Source organism: Simochromis diagramma, unplaced genomic scaffold (genome assembly GCF_900408965.1).
Source record: "Simochromis diagramma unplaced genomic scaffold, fSimDia1.1 OVJJ01000201.1, whole genome shotgun sequence".
Classification (NCBI taxonomy): domain Eukaryota; kingdom Metazoa; phylum Chordata; class Actinopteri; order Cichliformes; family Cichlidae; genus Simochromis; species Simochromis diagramma.
The window spans coordinates 163,009-187,876 of NW_024387223.1; the positions used below are offsets into that span (position 1 = coordinate 163,009).

The 24,868-nt window shown below is 38.4% G+C and overlaps 2 protein-coding genes and 1 non-coding gene across 4 annotated transcripts in view; 2 read left to right on the forward strand and 1 right to left on the reverse strand.

Annotated features, from left to right (window-relative positions):
* The first annotated feature begins 2,210 nt into the window (after positions 1-2,210).
* Positions 2,211-24,868, forward strand: part of LOC120746634 (CD226 antigen-like) — a 344,409-nt gene continuing 321,751 nt past the window's right edge. Inside the window, exons 1-3 of the mRNA XM_040052064.1 lie at positions 2,211-2,607; positions 2,691-2,866; positions 18,666-18,724. Of these exons, the coding sequence (XP_039907998.1) occupies positions 2,226-2,607; positions 2,691-2,866; positions 18,666-18,724 (617 nt within the window). The 5' untranslated portion in view covers positions 2,211-2,225. The remainder of the gene's footprint in view (positions 2,608-2,690; positions 2,867-18,665; positions 18,725-24,868) is intronic.
* Positions 10,589-10,661, reverse strand: trnar-acg. Its single transcript has one exon. It is a non-coding gene; the product is annotated as a tRNA-Arg (tRNA).
* LOC120746642 (programmed cell death 1 ligand 1-like) lies at positions 12,517-15,275 on the forward strand. 2 transcript variants are annotated; one of them, XM_040052078.1, is made up of 3 exons: positions 12,517-12,677; positions 14,374-14,733; positions 14,883-15,275. In XM_040052078.1, exons 1-3 carry the CDS (start codon positions 12,605-12,607, stop codon positions 15,062-15,064), a joined length of 615 nt encoding a protein of 204 aa, XP_039908012.1. In that variant the 5' UTR covers positions 12,517-12,604; the 3' UTR covers positions 15,065-15,275. The 2 variants fall into 2 exon arrangements, with proteins under 2 accessions (XP_039908012.1, XP_039908011.1); XM_040052077.1 differs by having other exon boundaries at positions 12,518-12,677; positions 14,880-15,275.

Genomic DNA, 24,868 nt, shown 5'->3' on the forward strand with positions numbered 1-24,868 from the left:
CTGCTGGAGCTGCTTAATAATAACGTTCTGCATGTTTTCATAGTACCGCAGTGCTCATTCAAACAGGTTTTTTTTAATATATATTTTTATTAGTTCAAACAGTTGATGTGGGTTTATTGTGCTTGAAACTAAAGGTGGTCAACATGGACTACAAAAATATCATCTTTGCTTTTATAAAACATGATAATATTCTGCTTTTGGCACATAAAATGGAAACTTCTTCACTGAATTGGACTTGTGTTTATTTCAATAAGAGATTGATATTAACCTGTATTTTTATACTTCTGGAGGTTCTTTATCGTTTTCTTTGCCCTGCTGTGTGATACAGTGTATTATTTCCGCCTCACCCAAACCTTCAGACAGAAAGCTGTTCAACCTCTGCCCTCATGTTGCAACACGTTCTCACCCCATTATGTAATGTACCGACACTATGTGACAAACTGCCCCTAAACTTGTCTCGTACTCAGAAAACACCCAGTCATTACTGACACTGCTGGAGTTTCTCCGGCGGTGTTACAGCTCCCAGCAGCGTCAGTGCTTCCTTTATATATCTTCAGTAAAAACACCACAAAGTCAGATTCAGAGATTAAAGTTCTCTGTAATATTTGGAATACACAGAATACTGTTAATTGTGCTTATTCTCACGTGTTACCGCACAAATTATTTCAACAAACTGAGGACATTTGGCCTGATAATAATTTGTATCCTTCTGTAACTTTACTGTATAAAGAGCTAAAACCTCAACAATTTCTTGAGTAATAAGTCATTATAAGAAGGGTTTGTGAACTAAAACTGAAAAATAAGGGATACTGTTTGTCCGTAATTTGGAAAGCCCAGTGCGTGCTCATGAAGCAGGGCAAACCTGTCGGGGAAACCTCAGGGGCGCCTATAGGCGTTGCTGGGGGCGGTGCTAATTAAAGGACACAATACAAGTTTAAAGGGGAAAGTTTAGAGCTCAGCCATCACTCATCGTGGTGTCAGGTGTCTCCGACTGAGTCTTTAGGTTTTGTTGAGCCTGTTAGTGCAGAGAGATCATGGCCAGGCTGGACCTGCTCCATCATGCACTCCTCTGGACTCTGATGTGTCTCTTTTTTCTAGCTTCTGCCTCTGAAGGTAAGCAGGTGTTACTGTTATAATACAGGTGAGCTTAACCATAGTTTTGTCTGACCTGATAAAACAGACCCACATTTATTTGCTTCATTCAAAACAATGTATTTTATTGAACAAACACCTGCTTGTGTCAGATGATCACCAGTTTAAACAGTGTGTTAATTCAGTTCCATGTAAAACAGACTGAACATGTGTGTGGATGAAGGAGAGTGTGTGCTGAGCTGATCCACGGCATCACAGACAAAGAGTCTGTTTATGATGTCACAGAAACACACACATGTGTTTATAGTGTATTTATTTTAAATCAGTGACAGCAGTGTTGTCTGCAGATGACATTTGCATGGATTGGTGATTTTTCTTGGACCGAATGTGAGGATGCAGGCTTGGTGATCAGAGGCAGATGTGACTTTAACTATAAAGCTGTTTGTTTCACAGTGAACACTCTGTTTTTATAGTCTTCATTTTGGTGCCATTAATCCTTCACTTTATCCAGAAATAGTTTCTTTTTTTTCACTTTTAGATGTGTCAGCTGTTGTTATTTGCTACTTTGTTAATATTAATTATTTTTGCAGCTAATTATTAATCAGTTTTTCTCCCCTTCCCTCTCGTTATTTCTTTCTCCTTTTCCTATCCCCTGGTCATGTCTGTAATAACTACCCAAATAAAAATAGATGAAATAAATAAAATCTTGCTTAAAATAAGAAAAAATAGATGAAAATTACTTCATTTCTTTAAGAAATGACTTATTTGCCATGACTGTGCTGTTGTATCGTGTGGTCTACTCGACCTCTGCTGGCAGTTCTAGTGTTGATGGATTTTTCCCATGAAAGATGGATCTGAATGTTATTGAGAAATAAACCTGTAAATAAAAGATGTAAGGACAATCCAGGCCTTAAACCTGTCCCGTGAGCCGTAACTGTCTATGATAACAAACACCAGAGATTTATTGATTCATTTCTGCATCCAGTGTGTGCTGTTCTTCCTCTGGTTGATCAGAAATCAGTGGTCTCTGTTTGTAGCTCATCATGATGATCAGTGCTGCACAGAAGAGTAGAAAAGCACTTTATAAGAACCACTCCAAATAAACAATTGCACTTTGGATCTTTGACCTCTCCATGATCCATATTGTTTCCTCTCTTTCAGGGATAAACACCACAGCTGGACAGGACGTCACTCTGACATGTCGAGCTCCAAACAACAACAACATCATAGTTGTAGAGTGGAGCAGAGCTGACCTGAAGGAAGAATATGTCCTTATGTACCGGGACGGTCACTTTGTTCTAGATAACCAGCATCCATCTTTTAAGAACCGGGTGGATCTGCAGGACAGACAGATGAAGGATGGAGACGTGTCTTTGATTCTGGAGAATGTGACGATTGATGATAATGGAACATATGAGTGTCGCATCTTCACGAGAGGAGCAAACTGCAGGAAGGGAGCTCATCTGAAGACTGACCCCATCAGCATCATCTCCCTGAGTGTTGTTGATCCTCCAGGTGAGTGAATAGAGTTGAGTAAAAGTGAACAGTTATAGTTTGTCCTTTGTAACCTCTCTGCTCTGTGTTATTTCCTATTTCAGAAAAGAAAATCATCACAGCTGAGTCTGGACAGAAAGTCACTCTGACATGTCGAGCTCCAAACAACAACATCATAGTTGTGAAGTGGAGCAGAGCTGACCTGGAACCAGATTATGTCCTTTTGTACCGGGATGATCTGTTTGTTCCAGATAACCAGCATCCATCTTTTAAGAACCGGGTGGATCTGCAGGACAGACAGATGAAGGATGGAGACGTGTCTTTGATTCTGAAGAATGTGACGATTAATGACACTGGGACATACGAGTGTCGTGTCTTCATGAGAGAAATACGCTCATGGAAACCCACCAGTCTCATCTACCTGAGTGTTGTTGATCCTCCAGGTGAGTGAGTAGAGTTGAGTGTGTGTGTGATCAGAGGTGAAGCTGCTTCCTGGTTGTTGATGTTTGTTTCTAAAGATGTTGTTGATGAGACTTTGTAGAAAGCAGCTGGTCTGAGTGATGTGATCAGAGTGCAGTAGATAATGTCTGACAGCAGTTTGAAGAGGAAATGGATTCTGTTCTGTTCTTCACTCATCACCTACCTGACAGCTGACACCTCACACCTGTTTCTCACCTGCAGGTCAGACAGGAGGAGGGACAAAGGATGGAGTCAGTAGAGGACGTTCTGCACTGGTAGCTTCTGTTTTGTTATTTCTTCTTGTGTTCGTCTTTTTTCTTGTGATTGCTCCAAAACTCCCAAAGAAGAATTGATCTTCTATCTTCTGAGGCATCTTTGCTGAATAATTGAATAATTCAGTTTAAAATCCATCTTTATCCTGGCTATTGGTCCATCCCCTCAGCTGATCGTCATAATTAAACCGCTGTTAATTAAACAGTAATAAATATTTATTTTGATGTTGAGAGCTTCCTGTTTCAGTCTTGAAAAAAGTCAAATCTGACACTTTGACAAAATTAAACTATGCTTGTTATATATAATGTATAAATGTAATTATTTATATTGGTATAGTATTTATTTAATCAGAAAAACAGATTTTTTCTCTTCTGTACTTTTCAAAAATACTTTTCAAGTATTTAGTCTTACTTTACTTTGTACTGTACTTTACTCTGAAGTGCCCTGATCTGACCCATGCTGTGGTTTTTACACTGTAAAAGAAAAAGTTAATTAAGCGATGCTTGTGTTTTGTAATGAGATGAAGTGTTTTGTAAGTATCTGAAGGTATCCTGTAACTCGAGCTGACAGATTCATGCAGCATTGACCCTAAAATGACTTCTTGTATAAAATCGTGGATGGATGCTTTTGTAATCTTCAGAATTTCTGCAAAAAATTTGTTTGTGAAATTTCATTTTAGTCTATAAACGGGTAAGTGAGAAGTGTTGAATGTTTTATCAGATTTTGAATGAAAGCTTTAGCACTGTACACATTAAAATATGTATAATGTATATATATATATGTATATATATGTATAATGTATATACATACATACATACATATATATATAATATATATGTATGTATGTATAAAAATACTCTATACTTGATCGTTTTTCTTCATTTGTAATTGTGCTGAACGAGTTTTCCCACCAACAATGTGGAGATCCAACTTTTTTTAATCCAATTAAAATCAATGCATTCAAAAGGATCCTCTGGAAAAGAGTGGAATTCTCGGACCAGAGTTTAACCCTTGTGTTGTCCTCGGGTCAAAAATGACCCCTAGGTGAATGGCAAACAAGTATATGGGAATCCCGATGACAACACAAGGGAACAGCAGGAAAAAGTGGCTGGAATGACTCCTGGAAACTCCAGTGGAGACAGACGACTGGACGGCCCACTCGGAGCCACCAGCGAAGACAAAGAAGTGCTGGTATGGCACTGCAGAGTCCTCAGCGGGAACAGACGCAGGGCCGGTGCTAATTTAAAAAATCAAGTTGTTCAAAGTAGAAAAATATTTGAATATGTATTAATTTTATAGCATTTTGTGAGCATAAACATGCTTTTTTTCCCCAAAAACAAGCTGAGACGGAGTTTTACTGTTTTTCCGTCACTGCAGAAAACAATAATAATGCATAAAAATCACTGATACTGTTAATTATTGCTATACATTTAGCAGCAACGATGGTAAGAAAATAAATCAGATGGCATGTATTATTTTGGGAAAAAATAGAGGATTTTATATCTTTGTAAATCATTATAATTATGTGATCTAACTGGTATTTAAAGATTTAAAATTCTGAATTTGAATGAAATTTTGACTGAAATGTTGCTGAACTCTGATGGACGTGTTTTTTACTTTGTCATTAAGACTGTGGTAACAAAATCAACTTGCTGAAGATCTCCTTTGAAAAATAAATACTCACGAGACAAAGTAAAAGACGCGTCCATCAGAGTTCAGCAACATTTCAGTTTGATTAAATTAAAGTTTTTTTAAACTACACAGGGATTTATTTTCTCATGTATTACATGAGAAAAAAATGTATTACAACACAATACTTTTTGCTTCATGTACAGGGTTTCCAAAATAAGTTTTATTTCAAGTAAACTAATACATTTGATTCAGGTAAAACAGATCGTTACATTTGTTCTTGTTTTCTAAAAAGTTTTATTTCATGTAAAGCATTTCCAAGGCTGTTAGCCACATTGTCCTATATTGAACTTACTTACAGTGTGTCAAAACAACAACAACAACAACAAAACCCCTAAAAACTAACCCCCCTTGTTTAGAGGTGATTGTCAGTTTGCTGGATTTTTACAGACACTGAGAGGTCATGTTCTACATTACTTTAAAAGTGATTTTCTAAATCTATAGTGTGTGAGGTTGTGTAAGGGGTGGCTTGCCCTTCTCGCCCTCCTGTGACAAACCATCTGTTGGATCATGGTTTTGAAACCTCAGCATTGTGAAAGGGAGGAAACATACTCCTGGCTGAGCATAAGATTTCTTCTTACAACTTAGAATCTCACTTCTAAATGAAATAAAAAATGTTTTTTCTAAGTATGGTTAATGTGTACTTTGACTTCTAAGTGTGACAGGTGCACGGCTGCAAGCTGGTGAGGCAAAAGCATTAGTAGAAGCAGTAACAGTCTCAATAGCAACAGCAGCAGCAGAGGTAACCCTTGTGCATCAGAAATCAGCAGCAGCATCAGCAGCAATACAGTTAGCATCAGTAACAACAGGCTCAGAATGAGTTGCACAAGGTTTTGCAGATGTTGCAGATGTTGATGCAGGCACACTATTAAGTCTTGCAAACATAATGTCAAATTTTTTGTTTGTTTCTTCAGACCACCGTTTAAAAGCCCCAAAGTCAACCCGTCTAGCAGGAGTGGAGGTACCGTTATTACGTTTAAATAATTTGTTAGGAGGGTCCATGGTCTGGGTTTTAAAAGTCGGATCATACATTAGACTTCTGGTGAACATGTCTAATACAGTACACGTTTTGTTTATTTCTTCGGTAATCCCAGTTAGAGCATCGATTATTTCTTGCATGTGTGCCTGTACGGCCTGGTGGTGTTGGTCGAGTTTAGCTTCAATCGAACGTAATGCATCAAGTATTTGATCTGCATGACTCTGTTCAGCAGGCTGCGTGTCTGCAACGTTCATGTAAGCACCACACGCCGCTGGTACTTGAGAGTGTGTTCTGCCACCTTCTTCAAAATCTATGTGTGAATCGTCACTACTTCGGATACATTCTGGTGTGGTGGGTATGTGACCTAGATCGAAATCTGATGCACTCAAAGGCATGACTGAAATCACGAGGCAGCCAACACAGGAAGAACTGCAGTCTGTGAAGATAGACATGTATTAAAACGTTTTATATACGCCTGTAGCCGTTTCAAACAGAATAAACGTGTCTCTTTTTTAAAATTTAATTTATTTATAAATGCCCATGCTTACCTAGTGTGCGTTATTCCGAACGGCCCTGCTTCTGCACACACACGGTGCTCTGGCGTAGCTCTGCAGGTGTAAAACGGTCAGTGTTAGAACATTTGTAATTATTTCACCCCCCTTTTTAAAATACACATCTATGCAGACAGTTGTATAAACACCTGTTGTAAGGTTTGACTCTGTGGTCACGGTGTCTGAATGTTTTTCTGCTCAATTTGTTAATCCTGGAACAAATCAGAGAACAAACGTTGTTATTACATAATTTAAAACATACAAGCGTTTAAAAATCCTGTAATTCTGCACACACCTAGTACCGGTTAGAGAACTCGATCCAGCTGTAAAGCCGTTTTCGCCGTTTTCCCGAACTCCGAAAAATGAAGCTTTTGTTTTAGAAAAAAGTAATAAATAGTAAATAAATAATATGTTAATATAAAACCTTTAAAAATACAATAATAGGTTTGTTGTACTTACCGTTTACGATGTCCGTGTTGATCGTAAAGAAAACGGTCTGCTCCGCTGCAGGATCCTGACGCGAAAATGTCAGAGTTTCGGGCTCTGAGGCAGCTTTATATAGGATGGGTGTTTCCAAACACAATAGATGGTGTCGATCAGTCTGGGATCGATACACCTACAAGCATCAGCTTGTTATGCAAGTTTAAAACAATGAGGGTGGGGCTCGCAAGATAAGGGGCCACTGATACTGGCTACAGACAATAGCAGCTACCCCCGCGTCTGGTACATCTGTGCAGCTTTTGCCTTCTCGAGGAATTACAAAATAGTTGATACAGGCCACTTCAGACAATAGGCGGGGTCCCCGCTCGACTGATAGCTATACCTGTCGGCTCTTACCTTTTCCTAAGAAATCCCAACAATTAAATGTTGGTGGGCTTTTGCGTTCCTGAACAAATTCAAACAATCAGCCAGCTGTTGAGAGATGGATGGGTCTTGTGCGACTGGTTTTAGAAGTATCACTGCAGCATTTATTTCTAATGGGATGAATGTTACTTGTGATCACCCATTGTGTTAAAAACTAGCAGCCTCGGAAACCGTACAGAAGAATTCCAGTTTGAGCCGTTTTTTAAATAAATAAAAATATGTCCATCATGCTGAGACATCACAAAATTAGTGTGATTAAAACATAATTGGTTTGAAAGAGCGATACTGGCTGGAGCATTATTTTCTAAAGGGGCTGAATGTTGTTTATGATCACCTATTACGTTAAAAAAAACTTGCAGGCTCTGTCTCCCTATTGGATCAACATTCCGAAATCCCGATTTTTAAATAAAATGATCGCATCACCCCCTTGTTCATAAGTGTTTAATTTAATGAAACCATTATGTGTTTTTATTAAACTGTTTTTAAGGATCGCATATGTCTCAGCGTTCTGTTATTTAGACATAGATTATTTAGTGTAACTAGTTTAGGAGCATTTCACTTTCTTTTGCGCTCCGAAAGAGACAGAGCCTAGTAGTTTTTAAACAGAATAACATTTATCCCTTTAGAAATAAACTTTTCTTGTGATACTTCTAAAAAACACATATTCACACCTAGTCAATGTTCCTTTAATGCAACTAATCCTATGGTTTCTATAAACTAACAAATTGCCCACCCGTGGGACTAATAAAGGTTATCTTATCTTAATTATCTACTCACACAAACAGTAAGACTCAATGATTAGACGCGGGGTTACAGGTGGGGCCGCAACAGTCAGCAAAACAAGTCATCAAAAACAATACATGCTGTTTCCTTATCACGAGCATCCCAAAACACAATCTTCACATAGAAAGGTGCACTCCCCAACTGCACCTCCATAGTTTCCACCTTTTTTTTCTTTACAGCCACTTTATCTTTACACTTTACACTTTATCTCTGCATGTCAGAGACCAACTGAAACCAAGTCCAACACCTCATCAGACACACGGCGTTTTCCTCAGCACTTCACAACTGCCCTCACGATCACAGCATCCGCGAATTTAACCACGCCTCATTCTACGGATCTATGTGGGTTTCCTATCTTTAGGTGATGCGTCCATTTTATTTTATTTTTTTAAAATAAATAAATAAACGGTTCTAATAGGACTTTCTTCTGAAAACTCGTGTTTCACGACTTCTCATGAGAGTTTAAATTTCGGAATCGTGATCAATAGACAGAGCACGTCAGTTTTTAAACAGAGTACCGCAAATAACATTCAGCGTTTAGAAATGTTGCGACACTTCTAAAAAAAACCTTAATTGTTCTGCCCATTTCGAAATCAGCGATTGTTTCAACCGAAGGCTTCATCCGCTGGGGATGCGGGGGGTGTTGCAAAGCAGAAGGCCGCAGGGTATCTCGTTTTAACCTTTTCGGGCCCCAGACACGGCGGTGTGAGGTAGTTAGTTAGAGGTGAAAGATGTGATAAATGTGAAAGAATCACCTTAATCCTAAACAGCCTGATGGTCAAAGAAATATTTATTGTCCCCGATGGGAAACTGGTTTGCAGTGTCCACACATCATACAACACAAGAAAACGAAGAAACAAAAGAGAACAGTCCAAATCTCACCAGTAGCATCAACAAAGTCTTGCAGATGGCAACAACACTTACAGTTCAGAGTTATTGATCATGGAAACAGCAGCAGCTATAAAAGACACCTGATGTCTCTTGGTCTTCACTGCGGACGCTTTATATCAACAACCTGAGGGAAGCAGCTGAAAATCATTAAAGAGAGGATGGTCTGAACATATAATCACACAGGTCGCCTTCCTCAGCACCTGCCTGTTATAAAAGTCCACAAACTGAACCTGAGTCCTCCCTGAAATCTGACCAGCCACTTTAACCAGTTTACTAAGTCTGGTCTTATTGGTCAAAGACAAATTAGTGTACAAAGCAATGATGCAAAACATTAAAACAGATTCAATAGAAATTTCACCTGAAACATTAAAAACTCTTTTAAAAAGTACAGTCACTGTTGGACCTTTTTCAATGTAGCATCAAAGTGTGACTCAAAGGACAGAGCTTTGTCAAAAACAACCATACTTAGAACTGTCCACCAGTTCAGTGGCTGCAGCCTTTACTACTGTTAGTGCAGGATGATGTTGATGTTTGTTGATCTCTAACGATGGCTGATCACACCAAGAAGCAAACATCCACAACAGGCCCATGAGAATCCTCTTCACCATGAAGGAGACTCACAATGACTGTGTGGTGATGATGATGAGCTGAAGCAATGAGGAAATACAACAGAGTAAACGCACAGCATAAACTGCACACACCTACACAAACATTTGTCACGATTCCAGTCGGTCAGAGGTACGGAGCCTCTTTTATTCAGACGTCTGTGTCACTTTTAACTGTCTACTTCTCCACCCTCTGCTCTCAGCTTGTTGTTTTGGTGTAGATGTAGTAACAGTAACATATGAGGAACTTTATTCAGCACCAGCAGCAGATTTCCTCTGGTTGGTTTCAGAAACTTGATTGGTCCATTCTGCTGACAGGAAGCATCAGAGCACCTTTCTTTGTAGACAGATGGTGTTTGCAAAATAATTAAATGGCATTTCATATAATTATTTTGTTTTGCTTATAATAACTTAATATAAATGTGGCTTCATGTTTGGCAAATGAAAGGTTGCTGGTTTGATTCCAGCTATAGACACTAAACCTCTCTGGGATTGTGTCAGGATGGGTATTTAGTTTAAAACTGCCAAATCAAACGTGGAGCTTTAGCAACCTCCCGTGACACACAGTTGATATGTTACTGCAGGACTTTTGATGTAAGTTAAAGATTTTCTTTAAAAAAAAATAAAAAAATAAAAAGCGAAAGACAGCAAATACTTGCAGTGTGGGTGTGACCACACAAGCCTTTATTAATTATAGCAATGTATACTTTATCAGTCCCGTGGGGAAATTACTCTCTACCATTGTGCCTTTCACTCAGTGGGCAGCCACTAAGCAGGAGCACCAGGGAGCAGTGTGTAGAGATGGTACCGTGCTCTGGGGTACCTCAGGGTAGCAGTTCATTGGATGATGACCCCCGACCTTCGATCACGGGCTGACCACTCTACCACTCCGTGCCCTAAAATGTTTTCGAGCCAGCCAGGAGTCGAACCTAGAATCTTCTGATCCGTAGTCAGACGCGTTATCCATTGCGCCACTGGCCCGTCGCTGTCAGATATCAGTACATCAGCACTACGATTGCAAAATGAAACCTTGAATTTTTTTTTAACCCGTTACCTGCTCTATGACTTTACTGAAACTCTGTTAATTCAGGAAAAATTGGCTATTTTAAAGCTATAATTTGACTTTTTGGAGCCGTGTGACCTCATCTTTGTTCTGTGCTGAAAGCAGCTTCTTGATTCAGGCTGATTTTGTTTCCTCTGCTGTCTGACGGGGAATGATCCGCACAGACCACGGATGATTTAGTGACACTGTTTGTCACAAGATGTATGAAACACTGTGCGACACACACGACTGAATTCAACATGATATAAACAGATGTTTATAGGTGCTGTAATCACTGATTTTCCACCATAGTCAGGTTTAAATTAGCCTCTGATAGTGAAGCTAAACACCATCACACGGTTAATATAAATTTACAGCTGCTACACTTTTTTTTAACTGATAATGCATCACTGTATCTTCACCACAGTACCGCACTACACTAAGCTGAAGAAAACGGCCTATCTGAACTGATCATTAGTTCTGGTCTGTCAGACATTTTCTACAAGTGCTTTAAATGATTGTGCAGATAATAATCTGGTGTTTCACTGTGTTTCATGAACAGGAGGGATGTTTGCTGTTTGGCACTGATCCAGCAGGACACCTGAGAAAACAGAAAAGCAGCTTCTAAATAAATTGAGCAGAAAAGAAAAAAACACAATATTAGTCATTTGATTGTAATCTTATACCTAATCGGTGTATATGTATAAACTCTTTCCCAAGAAACCTGAATTCAAACGTTTCAGACTGTGTGCATCAAAGCGCCCTCTGGTGGAACTCCTCTCCCTGACCTACAGTCTTTAAATCAGGAAGTCCTTCATATATTAATCAGTTTCTGGAGCTCTGAGAAAGTTTTACAAATAAAAATCATCCAAGAATTCAAAACACATCATTCAAAGTCTCATGTTTATATCAGGTTTTCTTTAACAGTCTATAAATCTATGAAGGAAATTTTTTGTTTGTTTTTGTTGAAATACCAAAAGTGAACAATGCTACTGATAATATAATAGTATGATGACGGTGACAGGTGTGATGTAATCTGAAAGCAGAAGTTAGTTTAGCTGATTTAGGAAAAGTGAGTGTTGGTAAGTAGCACCAGGTTAATCTGACTGCAGGTTCAATCATGGCCTGTGCTGCCATCTGCTGAGACAGTTCAGCTGACCTGGAGAGAAAGTAGGAAGAAAAACATTGTCAGTGCGCACCGTCTCTTTCATGAGGAGGGATGGGGAAGAATGAATCCTGTGGTCAAAGGCAGAGAAGGAAATGAGATCTCTGCTCTCCTTTTAAAAAAGCGTTGTCTCTAATTTCCCTTATATTTATTTATTTTTGTGATCCTGCATTCATCAAAGCTCCTCTATGTGAATATTGAGATCGATTACTATCAATCTGTGAGGAGAAATCTATGGAGACATTAACAGCAAAGTCAACCAATATGATTATTGATAGGTCTGCATCAAATTACAAAGAACTGTGCACACATTTTAAGAAACTCCTTTGATTTCCTGACACAAATATCTAAACACCAGTGGCTCCCTGGATCACTATCCTCCTGCTGTGGACCTACTTTATGAAGTCATCGCCATTATTTATGCTTGTGCATTAATCACTTTTATCCGCCCCTGCTGCCAAGCATTGACACTGTCTGTGCCAACCTGGATAACGCAAAAGTTCCCTTCTCCAATTACAAGCGAGGTACTGAGGGTGAAGCAACAGAACTCCTCCCCCCGGTTGGCACAACCAGTGGCACAAATGATTGACAGCATCTTTATCCAAAAACAAGAATGGGCGTGGTAAAGGTTTTAGAAGATAGACTAACCTGAGGTTAGTAACCTCACTAACAATCCACATAATGGGAATCGTGCACTTTGACTGTGCCTAATGAAACATGTTTGCTGTAACATCTCTGTGGCTCTGCTGGACTTTACTGTCTGTCTCCCTCGTGGGCTTTACCTGTGCAGGTGAGTTTGGTTTTAAATCCTATCGATTTATTTCTTACACGCTGTTAGATGTTAGAGCTGCTTTAGGTTGGGCCACTCACAGAGAGGACGCAGGTCTCCTGTCAACAAAACTCTTCTGTCATGTGAGAAAGTGGATGTTAGTTTTTAAATGTACTCACACACATTTACATAACAGTTTGTATAATGAAGCTGTGAAGAGAAGAGTCTGCTGTAAAAGACTTTAAAGCGGTGTCAGATAAACATGGACAAACTGCTGTAAAGGTTTATTATTATTGATTTATCCTTCCGACACTGCTGATAATAAAAAATCTACATTTACTTCAACCATCACTCCTTAAATCCCCTCAGCTCTGTACGATTAACATGAATCACTGGTGACCTTCTGCGTAGTAGCTGGATCCCCTTTTCCCAAAAAAGCAGGAACCTGGGTGAACCACCGAAAGCAAAGGTTCCTTATTCTTTGTAGAAATGACTCTAAATTCATGCCAGTGATTATTGATCTGGAATTAGGAGATGATGAATCAGAATAATCTTTTGTGTTCGCAGCAGAATTAAGATGTAAGACGTTCATGTCAGTGTAGCTGTTTTCTGTGTTATTGCCAGGACTGCAGTGTCATATAATGAGTACAGTACATGTTACTGATGGTAGCTGTGCATGTGATTCCCATGTAAATACATTCAGTTGAGGAAGATGACAGAGAAGAGGACAATACTGCACATACACAGGCAGGTATTCAGATAAACACTTTATTTATCCACAGAGGGAAACTCACAGGAGCTCATTTAAAAAACAAAACCCTTCAGTCATAATTGTAAAAGTACTAAACAGATAGAAATGAGTTCTCACTCAATGTGAACAAAACTAAATATGTTATCTGGAAACTGTAGAAAATATTCTGTAGTAAAATTGCTGATAAATAATGTTAAAGTCTGTCTGTAACTATGGAAAATAGTCTAATATAATCCGACCATGACCTGGATACACTGTGAGGATTCTCTCTTACTGGTACGCTCATGGCAAGATGCAGGTTAAATGGGGAAGCAGTATTTCTGCTTCCTTTGGTGTTAGCAGTGGTGTCAGACAGGGTGGGATTTTGTCTTGAATTTTATTTAATTTATGTGCTGATGACTTTTCCATACAGCTGGCAGCCTGTAACACTGGGAGTATATTAGGATAATCGGCTTAATTTGAACTGACATACTCTTGAGGTTCATAAAAAGGTGAAACACCTCAGTCACTTTAATACTGATCAAATGAAGGATGATGACATATACAGACAATACTGTAAGTTCTATGTGCAGACAAATACATTTGCACACAAATTCAGCTTTTATCAGATTCTGTTAAAGTGGCTTTGTAGCATAATGGACACCGATCTATACTGCCCCCTTGTGGTCAACTTGCTACAAACAATGCAGCATGCAGAAGCTGTATACTTTACTAATCACTTAGATTTCAATACTTAGAGGAGAGTGGAGAAGCCTGAGGCAACACATGTAAAACTTCACATCAAACTTTATGGAAACTTCAGAAAAACATCTGCATCATTCAGATTTAGAGAGCACACTAACATTCTGTTTTTGAAGTTCATGGATTGCATAAAATTTAAAGTAAAATTCAAACTAAAACCACAACAACAGGTTGGTTCCAGTCCTCAGAGTGTCTGCTCCTCTCTCTCTCTTGTCTCCTCAACAGGATCATTTGTAGTGAATGTGACTCAGACCTCCTATCAGGCCGAGGAGAACCACAACATCACACTGGAGTGGACGTTCACAGTAGAAACAGGCAGACCCCCCACATATCTAATAATTTACTGTGACCTGATAACTGGTAATAAATCCTCACTCCTGTATCATGTCCACAATGGTGCTGAAGTCTCAGAGTCTCAGGATGAAAAGTTTTCAGGACGAGTTCAGGGTGAGAAAGACGCCCTCAGAGAAGGACGAATCAGACTCCAGCTGTGCAGACTCAGGACTGAGGACTCGGGTCGATACAAGTGTCAAGTAAACACAGATTATGGCTCCAGCTCTGCGAGCTGCAGACTCAACGTCACTGGTAAGTTTTAACAAGTCAAAACTGAACAATCACTTTTATATTTATGGTCTGTTCAACTTTTATGTGCAATGATTGTGATTAACAACTGAAAAACATGATGTGTTCTTCATGTCAAACATGGTTCTCATTTTATTTGTCTGTTACAGCAGCTGCTTCACCATCACAAGAAGAGAGAGACTGGAAGATTATTATAATTGTCCTGACAGCAGCAGCAGCATTAGTAGCTCTGCTGATGTGCGCTTACTTTGGACTGTGTTTAGAAAAAAGTGCTGAACTTCTGTACAGCTGTAAACATCCAGAGTCACTAAACCAAGGTACTTCCTGCCTTTGACGTCTCCTTCAAGTATAACAAGTTACATGTTGATATGAACTGTGTAAATGAACTGATTCTTATATGTTGCTTTTGTAATTGACCTGAGCATTTCAAATGTTTTATATAAACTTCCTCATTCACACACATTCATACAAGAACCTTTTGTTTGTATGTCTGTTCTATACAAGTCCTTTTTGTATAACACGCATAGATAGAAATATATGTAGATATTAATAATGCTCTGTTTACAAACCCCATTTTCAAAAACATTGGGAAACTTTCTAAAACTGCAATAAAAACTAAAATGTGGTCATTCACTTTAACTTTAATTTAACAGGCAAATAACAGAGAAAAGATTTTCAGTGTTTTTAGTAACAAACTCATTTCTATTTGATAAACACATTTAGAAATTGATGCCTGCAACCCTCTCCAAAAATGTTGGGACAGAAGTAAATTTCACCTTTTCCTTTTAATTTCACGTCTTAATCTTTCTGAAAATGAAGAAAACTCATTTTACAATTGTACAAGTGGAAATTCTTCCTGATTCTTTTCACGAGGGCGATGGAAGCCTCAACTGATGGTGTCTTCACATATGTGCAAATCCTCCACACCAACACAGAGGCTGTCTTTGCACCTTTCTCTGATAACAGCGTGGAGCTTTTTCTTCTTTGAAACGTTGAATTGAATGTCTGAAGTCCTGCTGAGCCCATGTGGCTGTCAGTCAGTTTTTTACTGATAATAATAAAAAATGTCTGTGAAAACTTTCAGTGTGGGTTTAGCCACACAGGCTGTTTTGTTACGTCATTTTGTTTATAGGCAAAAAAGGAAAGTTTTTTCAGGGTTTAAGTGTTTCTTTTGATTTTAGCTGCCAGCTATTAGTTGTCAGCTAACAGACAATGAGTCACCTCTCACTGTCAGGTCTTCAGTTACTACCAGAGGGTACAGAGGAAACTTCCTGCAGGAAATAAGCAAAGTGCCCTCATCTAACATGGTACAAATGTTTCTTTCATTTAGCATCATATTGTCTTTGATAGTGAAAGTAACTCAATTGTCTGTATGGTTTGAGGCTAAAAGACGTGAAAATAACACTAACCCTGTAACACGAAAACTTTGTGTTATCTTAACCCTTTATGTTTTGTGTTTTGAGTTAAAGAAATGCTCTTAATTTCAGGAACAAAAAGGAACTTTTTAAAAAATATCGTTTGACTTTTGAAGCTGTGGGACCTCTGATTCGTTCTGTGCAAAAAGCAGCTTCCTGATTCAGACTGTGCTGGAGGAGACATAACAGAAAGGGAATGATCCACACAATAGGGGTCAGAAGGAGCGTGAAAAATGTTAAGTTCTCCTGTACTGTGTGAATATTTGATGATCCTGAGTAGAAATTTGTCCTGACATTTAAAAGAACAAGTCAGCAGACAAATACATTAAATGCCATTGAAGCCAGAATGTCAGCAGATGCTAAATGGGGCAAAACTTTTCTTTTCTTCGTTTCCAAAGACTTTAATGACAAAACATCTTAAATGTGACATCAAAAACATCTGGAATATAATTTAACTCTCAACATCAAAAATAAATATTCATTACTATTTAATTGACAGCGGTTTAATTATGATGGTCAGCTGAGGGGATGGACCAAGAGCCAGGATAAAGATGGATTTTAAACTGAATTATTCATTATTCAGCAAAGATAGCCTCCGAAGATAGAAGATCAATTCTTCTTTGGGAGTTTTGGAGCAATCACAAGAAAAAAAGCGAACACGAGAAGTACAACCCAAGGCATCTATCAGCACAAACCGTCCTTACTGGAATGTGTTACTGTAGAAAGAAACGAGAAATGCAGTATTTGGGTTATATAAGTTATGCAAAACAGAGCGTGCCCACTCCGACCGGTTTTAAAGGGTTAAGGCTGAGAGTCTTGTTTAAGGCTGAGAGGCTGAGTGCAAAAAGTAAATACTGAGGGTGCAACATCCCCTCCTTCATAACCAGAGCCAAGCAAGCCCTCATGTCCAAAGTCACAAGTGCAAAGTCAAGCCAGCTACACACAGATATTTTGTTACAGTTTTCTTCTCAATAACACACTGCTGGTCCTGATCTTAGCAATTATAATACTTTATCCTCCTTACATCGCACTTTGTATATTATAAAAATATCATAAAATATTCTTTAAGAGGTGACACCAAATTTCCGGTTAATTTTCTTCTCACAGTACTGCACGTGTAATATCAGAAGCAGTGACACTGTTGTTCTGATCAAGAATATTTCATTTATTACAGTAAGTAACTTCTTTTTTTTATAGAGCAGGAATCAACTCCACAGCTGCCAGATGTTTACAGACTGTCGTCAAAAGAAGCTACACAGGGGTAAACATGGCTCTGTCACGGTTTTCAGAGACATGTTTCTCCTATTATATTAAAAATAACTGCTTCTTTTTTTTCTTATATTTGACATATTTGACATGTTTCTATGCTCTGCTGTGTACAAAATGAGGGTGAAGCAAAAATGATCCACTTTACATTAAACAAGACAAATGGAGAAAAATATGAACGATGAGTCATCTGTCTTTGTTAGGGCGTGCTGTGTTTTCCCCAGTTTGTTTGGTGGTAAAAGTGTGTCTAAACATGTGAGCCTGCATCTGCAGGTACACAGCAAAATCTCCAGTGTTAAATTAACACTAGAGAGTGTCTATATGGGTCCACACCTCTGAGTGTTAAATACAACACTGTTGAGTGTTAAATTAACACTTTTGACAGTGTTATATGTTTAAAAGTAACCTAGTCAGTTTTGAAGATTAACAATGGCTAACACTGAGCAGTGCTGATTTTCTAACACTGGAATATTTCTAACATTTTGAGTTATTTTCTAGTGTTAGAAAATCAGCACTGCTATGAATAATAAATATAAATATGAACTCAAATAAAGCAGAAAATACTACAAAATATCAATTAATCAATATCAATTAATTAATCAATTAATATCAATCAAATTGTTAATTTCGCTAGAGTCCGGTATCACGCTGCTTCACGCTTCATTGAGAGCTGCCTACTGGGACATGTGCACCACAAAACCGATCTGAGCTGGAAGTGCAGCTTGCCGCTAACTAAGCAACAGAGCCCTCTACTGGACACTACGTGTAGCTGTTCAGGCTTAGATCAATACTTGATTTGTCAAATCTTACTAAAAAAATAAGTAAAAGTAGATGACAATTAACTACTTAAGTTCTTTAAGTGTTAAAGGAATTTAATTAAAGATGGATCAAAATGTCATTTAGAAATAAATCTGTACATAAAAGATGTGTTTACTTTGAAAGCATGTCCAGCATCTAACTTTCTCTCATGAAAAACATTCCTCTGGTTCATCAGAAATCAGTGATCTCCATGTGTAGCTCATCGTATAATCATAACACTTTGAATCTTTATCCACGTTCCATATTGTTTCCTCTCTTTTAGAGCTAAACATCACAGCTGGACAGAACGTCACTCTGACATGTCGAGCGCCAAATAGCAACATCTCAATCACAGTTGTAGAGTGGAGCAGACCTGACCTGAAGAAAGAATATGTCCTTGTGTACCGGGACGGTCACTTATATACAGATGGTCAGCATCCATCTTTTAAGAACCGGGTGGATCTGCAGGACAGACAGATGAAGGGTGGAAACGTGTCTCTGATTCTGAAGAATGTGACGACTGCTGATAATGGAACATACGAGTGTCGAGTTGTCCAGAGAAAAACAAACCGCAGGAAGAGAGCTCATCTGAAGACTGACCCCATCAGCAGCATCACACTGAGTGTTGTTGATCCTCCAGGTGAGTGAGTAGAGTTGAGTGTGTGTGTGATCAGAGGTGAAGCTGCTTCCTGGTTGTTGATGTTTGTTTCTAAAGATGTTGTTGATGAGACTTTGTAGAAAGCAGCTGGTCTGAGTGATGTGATCAGAGTGCAGTAGATAATGTCTGACAGCAGTTTGAAGAGGAAATGGATTCTGTTCTGTTCTTCACTCATCACCTACCTGACACCTCACACCTGTTTCTCACCTGCAGGTCAGACAGGAGGAGACACAGAGGATGGAGGGAAGGAGGATGGAGTCTCTAGAGGACGACCTGGTCTGGTAGCTGGTCTCTCAGCCTTTGGTGTGATTTGTGTTGTTGTGGCTGCTTTTGTGATCATTGGAAAACTGAAAACGTCAAATTCGTCCTGACGAACTGACTTGGACGTCCAGTTTGGAAAAAAAAAAAAGATTGTTGCAATTGTATTTTTTCTGTTTGCAGACAAACTTTTTTTTCATTTTTTTTTTTTTCATCTCTCATTAATAAATGAACGTGTGATTAAGATTCTGTCTCAGGGGTTAAATTAAGGTCCAGACATGTCTAATATGACTGTGGAGAAACATGAAACACACAGAAGCACTTCCCCCCCCTGCTGTTGTCAAGTGTTTCCACTTACTTTACTTTGTACTTTATTCTTTACTGTTTAGTCCCTGAGCTGACCCATGCTGTGGTTTTACAGCGTTTCTTGTTAACTATAAGGAGTCAGATGAACTTCCTTCAATGGAAAAATAAATCAAACATCTTTGTGACATTTTCTTTTTCGTCTGTGATAAACTTGTTTTGTCTGTTTTGAATGTGAGCTGTAGTGCTGGATACATTAAAATATATTTAATCTAAGCTTGATATTTTTGTCTTCTTTGTCATTGAGCTAATCGAGTGTTAAAGAACATTTACAGAGAAATCAGTGAGAACAGCCACATCTCTCATCTGATTTAAAAAAACTTAATTCAAGCTTCATATTGTTTTTTGTTTTTTTTGTAGATTTTTAAATGGCAAATAAAGATGCCGCTAGTAAACTTTATGTTTCTATGTGACTGACTCTCCTGCAGTAACAGCGCTAACAGCTTTAGCTCTTTTTTTTATATATAAACGCTTTTTGGTCAAACATACACATGAAGCTCACACTGGTGGGAGTTTTTACATGCGTTTGCACAGAGACATGAGGGAGCCATTAAAATGACACATTTATATATAAACAGAACGATGAAAGTGAAACTAATTAGTACCAACCATCACTAGAGATTAAACATCCTCATTCACAGATTCTCTCTCTCCTGACCTCTGGAGTTCACAGAAGTGTCAGAGCCCAAACTACCAGACTGAGAAACAGCTCTAACTGTATTAATGTCATCTATGTCCTCTAACACTCTTCACTCTTCCTGCTGCTCTCTTTAAGCTCCAAATATGTCATCTCTCCCTGCTTGTTATTCAACACTAACACCATCATCCAACCTAATGATAAATAAACAGCACCATCAAATGGATAAAGGAAATATATGAGTCATGCAGCTCAAGTTTGAAATGATTTATTGCACCAGACAAATAAAGTCCGATTTTGGTGCCAACACTCTGAGCTCATCACTCCCTACAAATCTAACAAGGACAAACTGTGTGCACATGCAGCAGTTATTTTAGGAAATACTTAATCTGACAGACAGAATAAACCATAAACAACTGCACTGTATTCGAATCAACAAATACAAACTGCTTAGTTGCAGCTTATCTCTAAAGCAGATGAGCTGAATCTTTGAAGTCAGGATCTATCATGATTGATGCAATCAGCGCTAAAAAATCAAAAAAGGGTTGTGAATACTTCCAGTGTGAGTTCTTGTCTGTGAGGTGTGCTTTTTTTCCTCTTGTTCTGCGTTTCAGTGTTAAATATTTCTTTTGAATTCAGCTGCCAGAGTGGGGTTTGTAAAAGGTAAACCCCACAGAGAATGAGTCACACGTCTCAGTTCTTCAACACACATATGATCAGGGAAGTGAGGGACAGTAATCAGAGGAAACTTCCAGCAGATGAGTGCAAAGCGCCCTCATCTAACATGTCACAAATATTGTTGGTAAGTGGCTTAATTTTCAAGATAGTTTGATGCTACATATACATAAGACTAACTCAGCACAAAACTAATTCATGAAACTCTGCTTTACTTTATCTCTGTACTTTTTGTTTTATGTTTTGAAGACAAATTCTAAATTAAGGAAAAAATGAAATAAAACGATAATGTGACTGTTGGAGCTGTGTGACCTCTGTGAGCTTCCTGATTCAGATTGTAAAAGACTGCAGGACAGCTTCAGATCACAGACTTCTTTAAGAAGTTGTCCTTTTTGTTTGCTCTACTGTCTGATAGAGACGTATCCACACAGGCCAAGCAGAGCCAAACAGCTTTCACTTTAGATTTTAGTCACACTGTTGGTCACATGATATTTTTTCACATTGCACAGAGTGTATCTTACCTTTGGCAGAGCTGGAGCTTATGCCAGCCACCACAGGTGATCAGGGCACTGAGATGAAACACTCTGCTCTCTGAGGTTTCCTGCTTACTCTTTTCTGGATTTTACACAACTGAATTCAACATACACACAGATGTTTACAGATGCTGTCATTGCTGATTTTTCATAACTAGTCAGTGTAAAATTATCCTCTGAGGAGTGACAATAAACACCACCATACAGTTAAACTCAAAATGCTTCTTTCTGATCCTAAATAGCTGATCTGTTACTTAACGAGATAAAATTGTATTATACTCAGACTTCCTTTTAATGATGTCTTGAAATAGAGAGGGACAAGTGGAGGACTTGCAGTCCTGTTCTATTAATTCAGTTTCTATTTCTAACAGGCGTTTCTAGGGTTCTTTTTCCAACTAAGATTCAAAAAACAATTTCTCCCTGCGTTAGCACTTTAAATGTTTTCCATAAAATCGAATCAGAAACATCCTGTTTATCATTAGTTTCCAAGCCTTCTGATATTTTTGTTGTCATTAATCGGCAGAAGGATGCCTCAGACAGGAGTGACGGGTGAAAACGCCAGGTACACTGTTGTTTCGTACCACACAACTGCAGAACTAAAGAGGTTTGAGAATGATCCAAGATTAAAATGCTGTGATACATTGAACATACAACTTTAGAAATCAAATTGGAATCAAGCAAAAAATAATCTATTCTCGGGTCTGATTTCTGCACTTGTGAGAAATAAGAATAGTCTCGACTAGTAGGTTTACACAGTCTCCAAACATAAACTAGGTAAGTGGAACTCAACATATTATTCACAACAATCGAAGAGTTAATCAACTGGGAGGTTTGGGTAGATCTGTCTAAGTGTTTATCAAGTACACAATTCAAGTCGCCTCCTAAAACTACATTAGTGTCAGAAAGATTAGGTAATATTTAGAAAATTTTGACTAAAAATTCTGATTAGCCCAGCAGCACCTGAGCAGCCTCTCGTTAGTGGGTTTCAAATGTGTTTCCTGAAGATACACAATATCAGCAGCTAACATTTTTAAGTAAGAATAAACCTTGGCTCAGGTCTAGGGCATTTACATGCCCTAGACCTCGCAAGTTCCAGCTCACAAATCTAATGCCACCAATTAGCGAAGATGAATTAGGATTCACAACAGAAATAATAAATAGCAGTGTACACACAAATTGCCCTTGTAAAACATCGATGAGTAAAACATACCAACAACACGAACACAGAGAACACAATCCTCTTCCCCCCGTCCCACTTTCCCAAACAAAGTGAGAAAATAAATCCTGCATACTCATAGAGGGTCTGCATCACCATTTCGAACGAAACGGTGTTTATTATCTATTTTTAAAAAAATCTAGCACACAGGGAACATACAAAGATACATGTAAACTACAATCATTGCAAGCACATATGGGAAGAAGAAAGAAAAAAGGGTAATAAAGGAAACATCTTCAATAAGATAAAGATACACCTGTGTATCAAAATTAGTATAGATCTATAGCTGAGTCAGGGTGTAACTTGTAACTACCATATCATTCAATGAAACATTTGCACACATATACCTTATACATCAGCGGTCCCCAACCCCCGGGCCATGGACTGGTACTGGTCCATGAATCGTTTGGTACCCTGCTGCGAGAGTTGAGGTTTGGGTGGGAAATTTATGGTTTTCAGGGTTTTTATTGGTTTTTATTGTTAATATTTATTGTTTTTATCGTTAACTTAGTTTTCCCGTGTCTTTTTCTGTGTGTTATGAATAAATTGTATTTTTTTTAGTACTGGCACTGGTTTTATTTTGTTGTAATTATCGCGACACCTTAAAGGCCAGTCCATGAAAGAATTGTCGGCCATAGTCTGGTCTGGCACAAAAACGGTTGGGGACCACTGTTATACATCCTTCAGAGGGAATATGAAGCCTGTGAAATAACTAACACATGAAAATCACAAATAAAATAAACCAACACAAGAGAAACTGGGGTGTTTTTTTTATTGATGTGTTGCTCAACAAAGAAGCTTCAGATTTTTTCTGTTTTATGAATTCATGAGCTAACTGTACTTTGACTGTTTCTATTTCCTGTTGTTTGATCCTTTGACAATTCAGGGAGGAAATTATTTTCTTTGTGTTTTACCTTCAGTTACTTTTGATATTCATGTTATAATCTGTTGTTACAGGATGACAAGTATGAATGTTATTCATCACTGGGAAGAAATTTACAGATGAAGATTTGAACGATGCACATTTAATTTGTACTTACTGGCCACCTTATTGGGTACACCCATTCATTTGGGCTGAAAAGCCACAGTTTTGCTTTAAGGCTACGTCCACACATACATGGGTATTTTTGAAAACAGAGATTTTCAGTTTTTTGTTTAAAAAAAATCCCGTCCACACGTGCAGTTTTGAAAAAAATATCTCTGTCCACGTGTAAATGGTAAAAACGAAATGTTGGCCAATCAACAAGTCTAGAAGCCTTGAGGGGAAAGAGTAAGCGGGTTTGTTTACTAAAAAAAACTTTAGTACTTAAGAAAACTTTTTGTATTTTTGTGTTACTTTTCAAGTGCCTTCATCATTTCAAATGTTATTGACAGTATTTTAGCTGATGTAGACTCGCAACCTAGGAATTAACAAAATGCATACAGCATATGCAATGTTAAAAGTCTGCTTGTTCACTGTAACTGTTTAGACTACGTTACCCATGATGCACCTCAGTATCTGTACTTCCGGTTGGGAACAGTGCAGTGCAGTTGTGCACAGATGAGAGGTGTGTTGGAGGAAATACCACACACATACTCACACTGACACTCCCTTTACCTGCATGTGAATATTGTAATTGGATCACATCCCTACCAACGCTGTTCATCCTGTTGATGCCATCTGCCACCTCCTTATTAAAGTTATTTGAACTACATCACTGTGGCGTACCATTCCTTCTGACCGAGGACGACTCAGTTGAAGCGTGATCGGCAGTCAGTGCAAACATATATTATACGTAATTTAATTAAAAAATTGATTCAAAACCAGGTTGTGAAAGCATCTGTGTTCAATGTAGAAGTTCACTCTGACGCCTCTGTCTTTCTAAATGCAGGGACAGTAACTGCATGTGTATATGTAAGCGTGTAAACACTGCAGATGGTAAGATTAACAGCAACAGTATTTATTTATTGTAGAAATTAATCTCATGTAAACAATAACGTGGCGCACAGCGTGACGTCAAAAACGGCACACACCTTTGATTTTGCGTGACTAAATCTCAAACTTCCTTGTCTACACATAATCTCAAAAGATGAGTTTTCGAAAATATCCACCCTGGCAGGAGTTTTTAAAAATCTCCATTTTCAGTGACCCAAAACGCTGTTTACATGTGGACAAAAGGTGCAAACGCATAGAAAAATCTGCATTTTCAAAAATACCCGGTTACGTGTCGACGTAGCTTAAGTGTGTGTCCTGTATCATAAATGCAGTTCTAATATTTGTATCAAACCAAACCTTGAAAATCGAGTGCAGAAATTTAGCGACGTGTGGGATGTGCAACA

Coding starts and splice junctions, on each gene's coding strand:
- LOC120746642 (XM_040052077.1), top strand. CDS start 12,605: ATGTTTGCTGTAACATCTCTGTGGCTCTGCTGGACTTTACTGTCTGTC. Junction 12,678..14,373: donor CGTGGGCTTTACCTGTGCAG/GTGAGTTTGGTT, acceptor TCTCCTCAACAG/GATCATTTGTAGTGAATGTG. Junction 14,734..14,879: donor CTGCAGACTCAACGTCACTG/GTAAGTTTTAAC, acceptor TGTCTGTTACAG/CAGCTGCTTCACCATCACAA.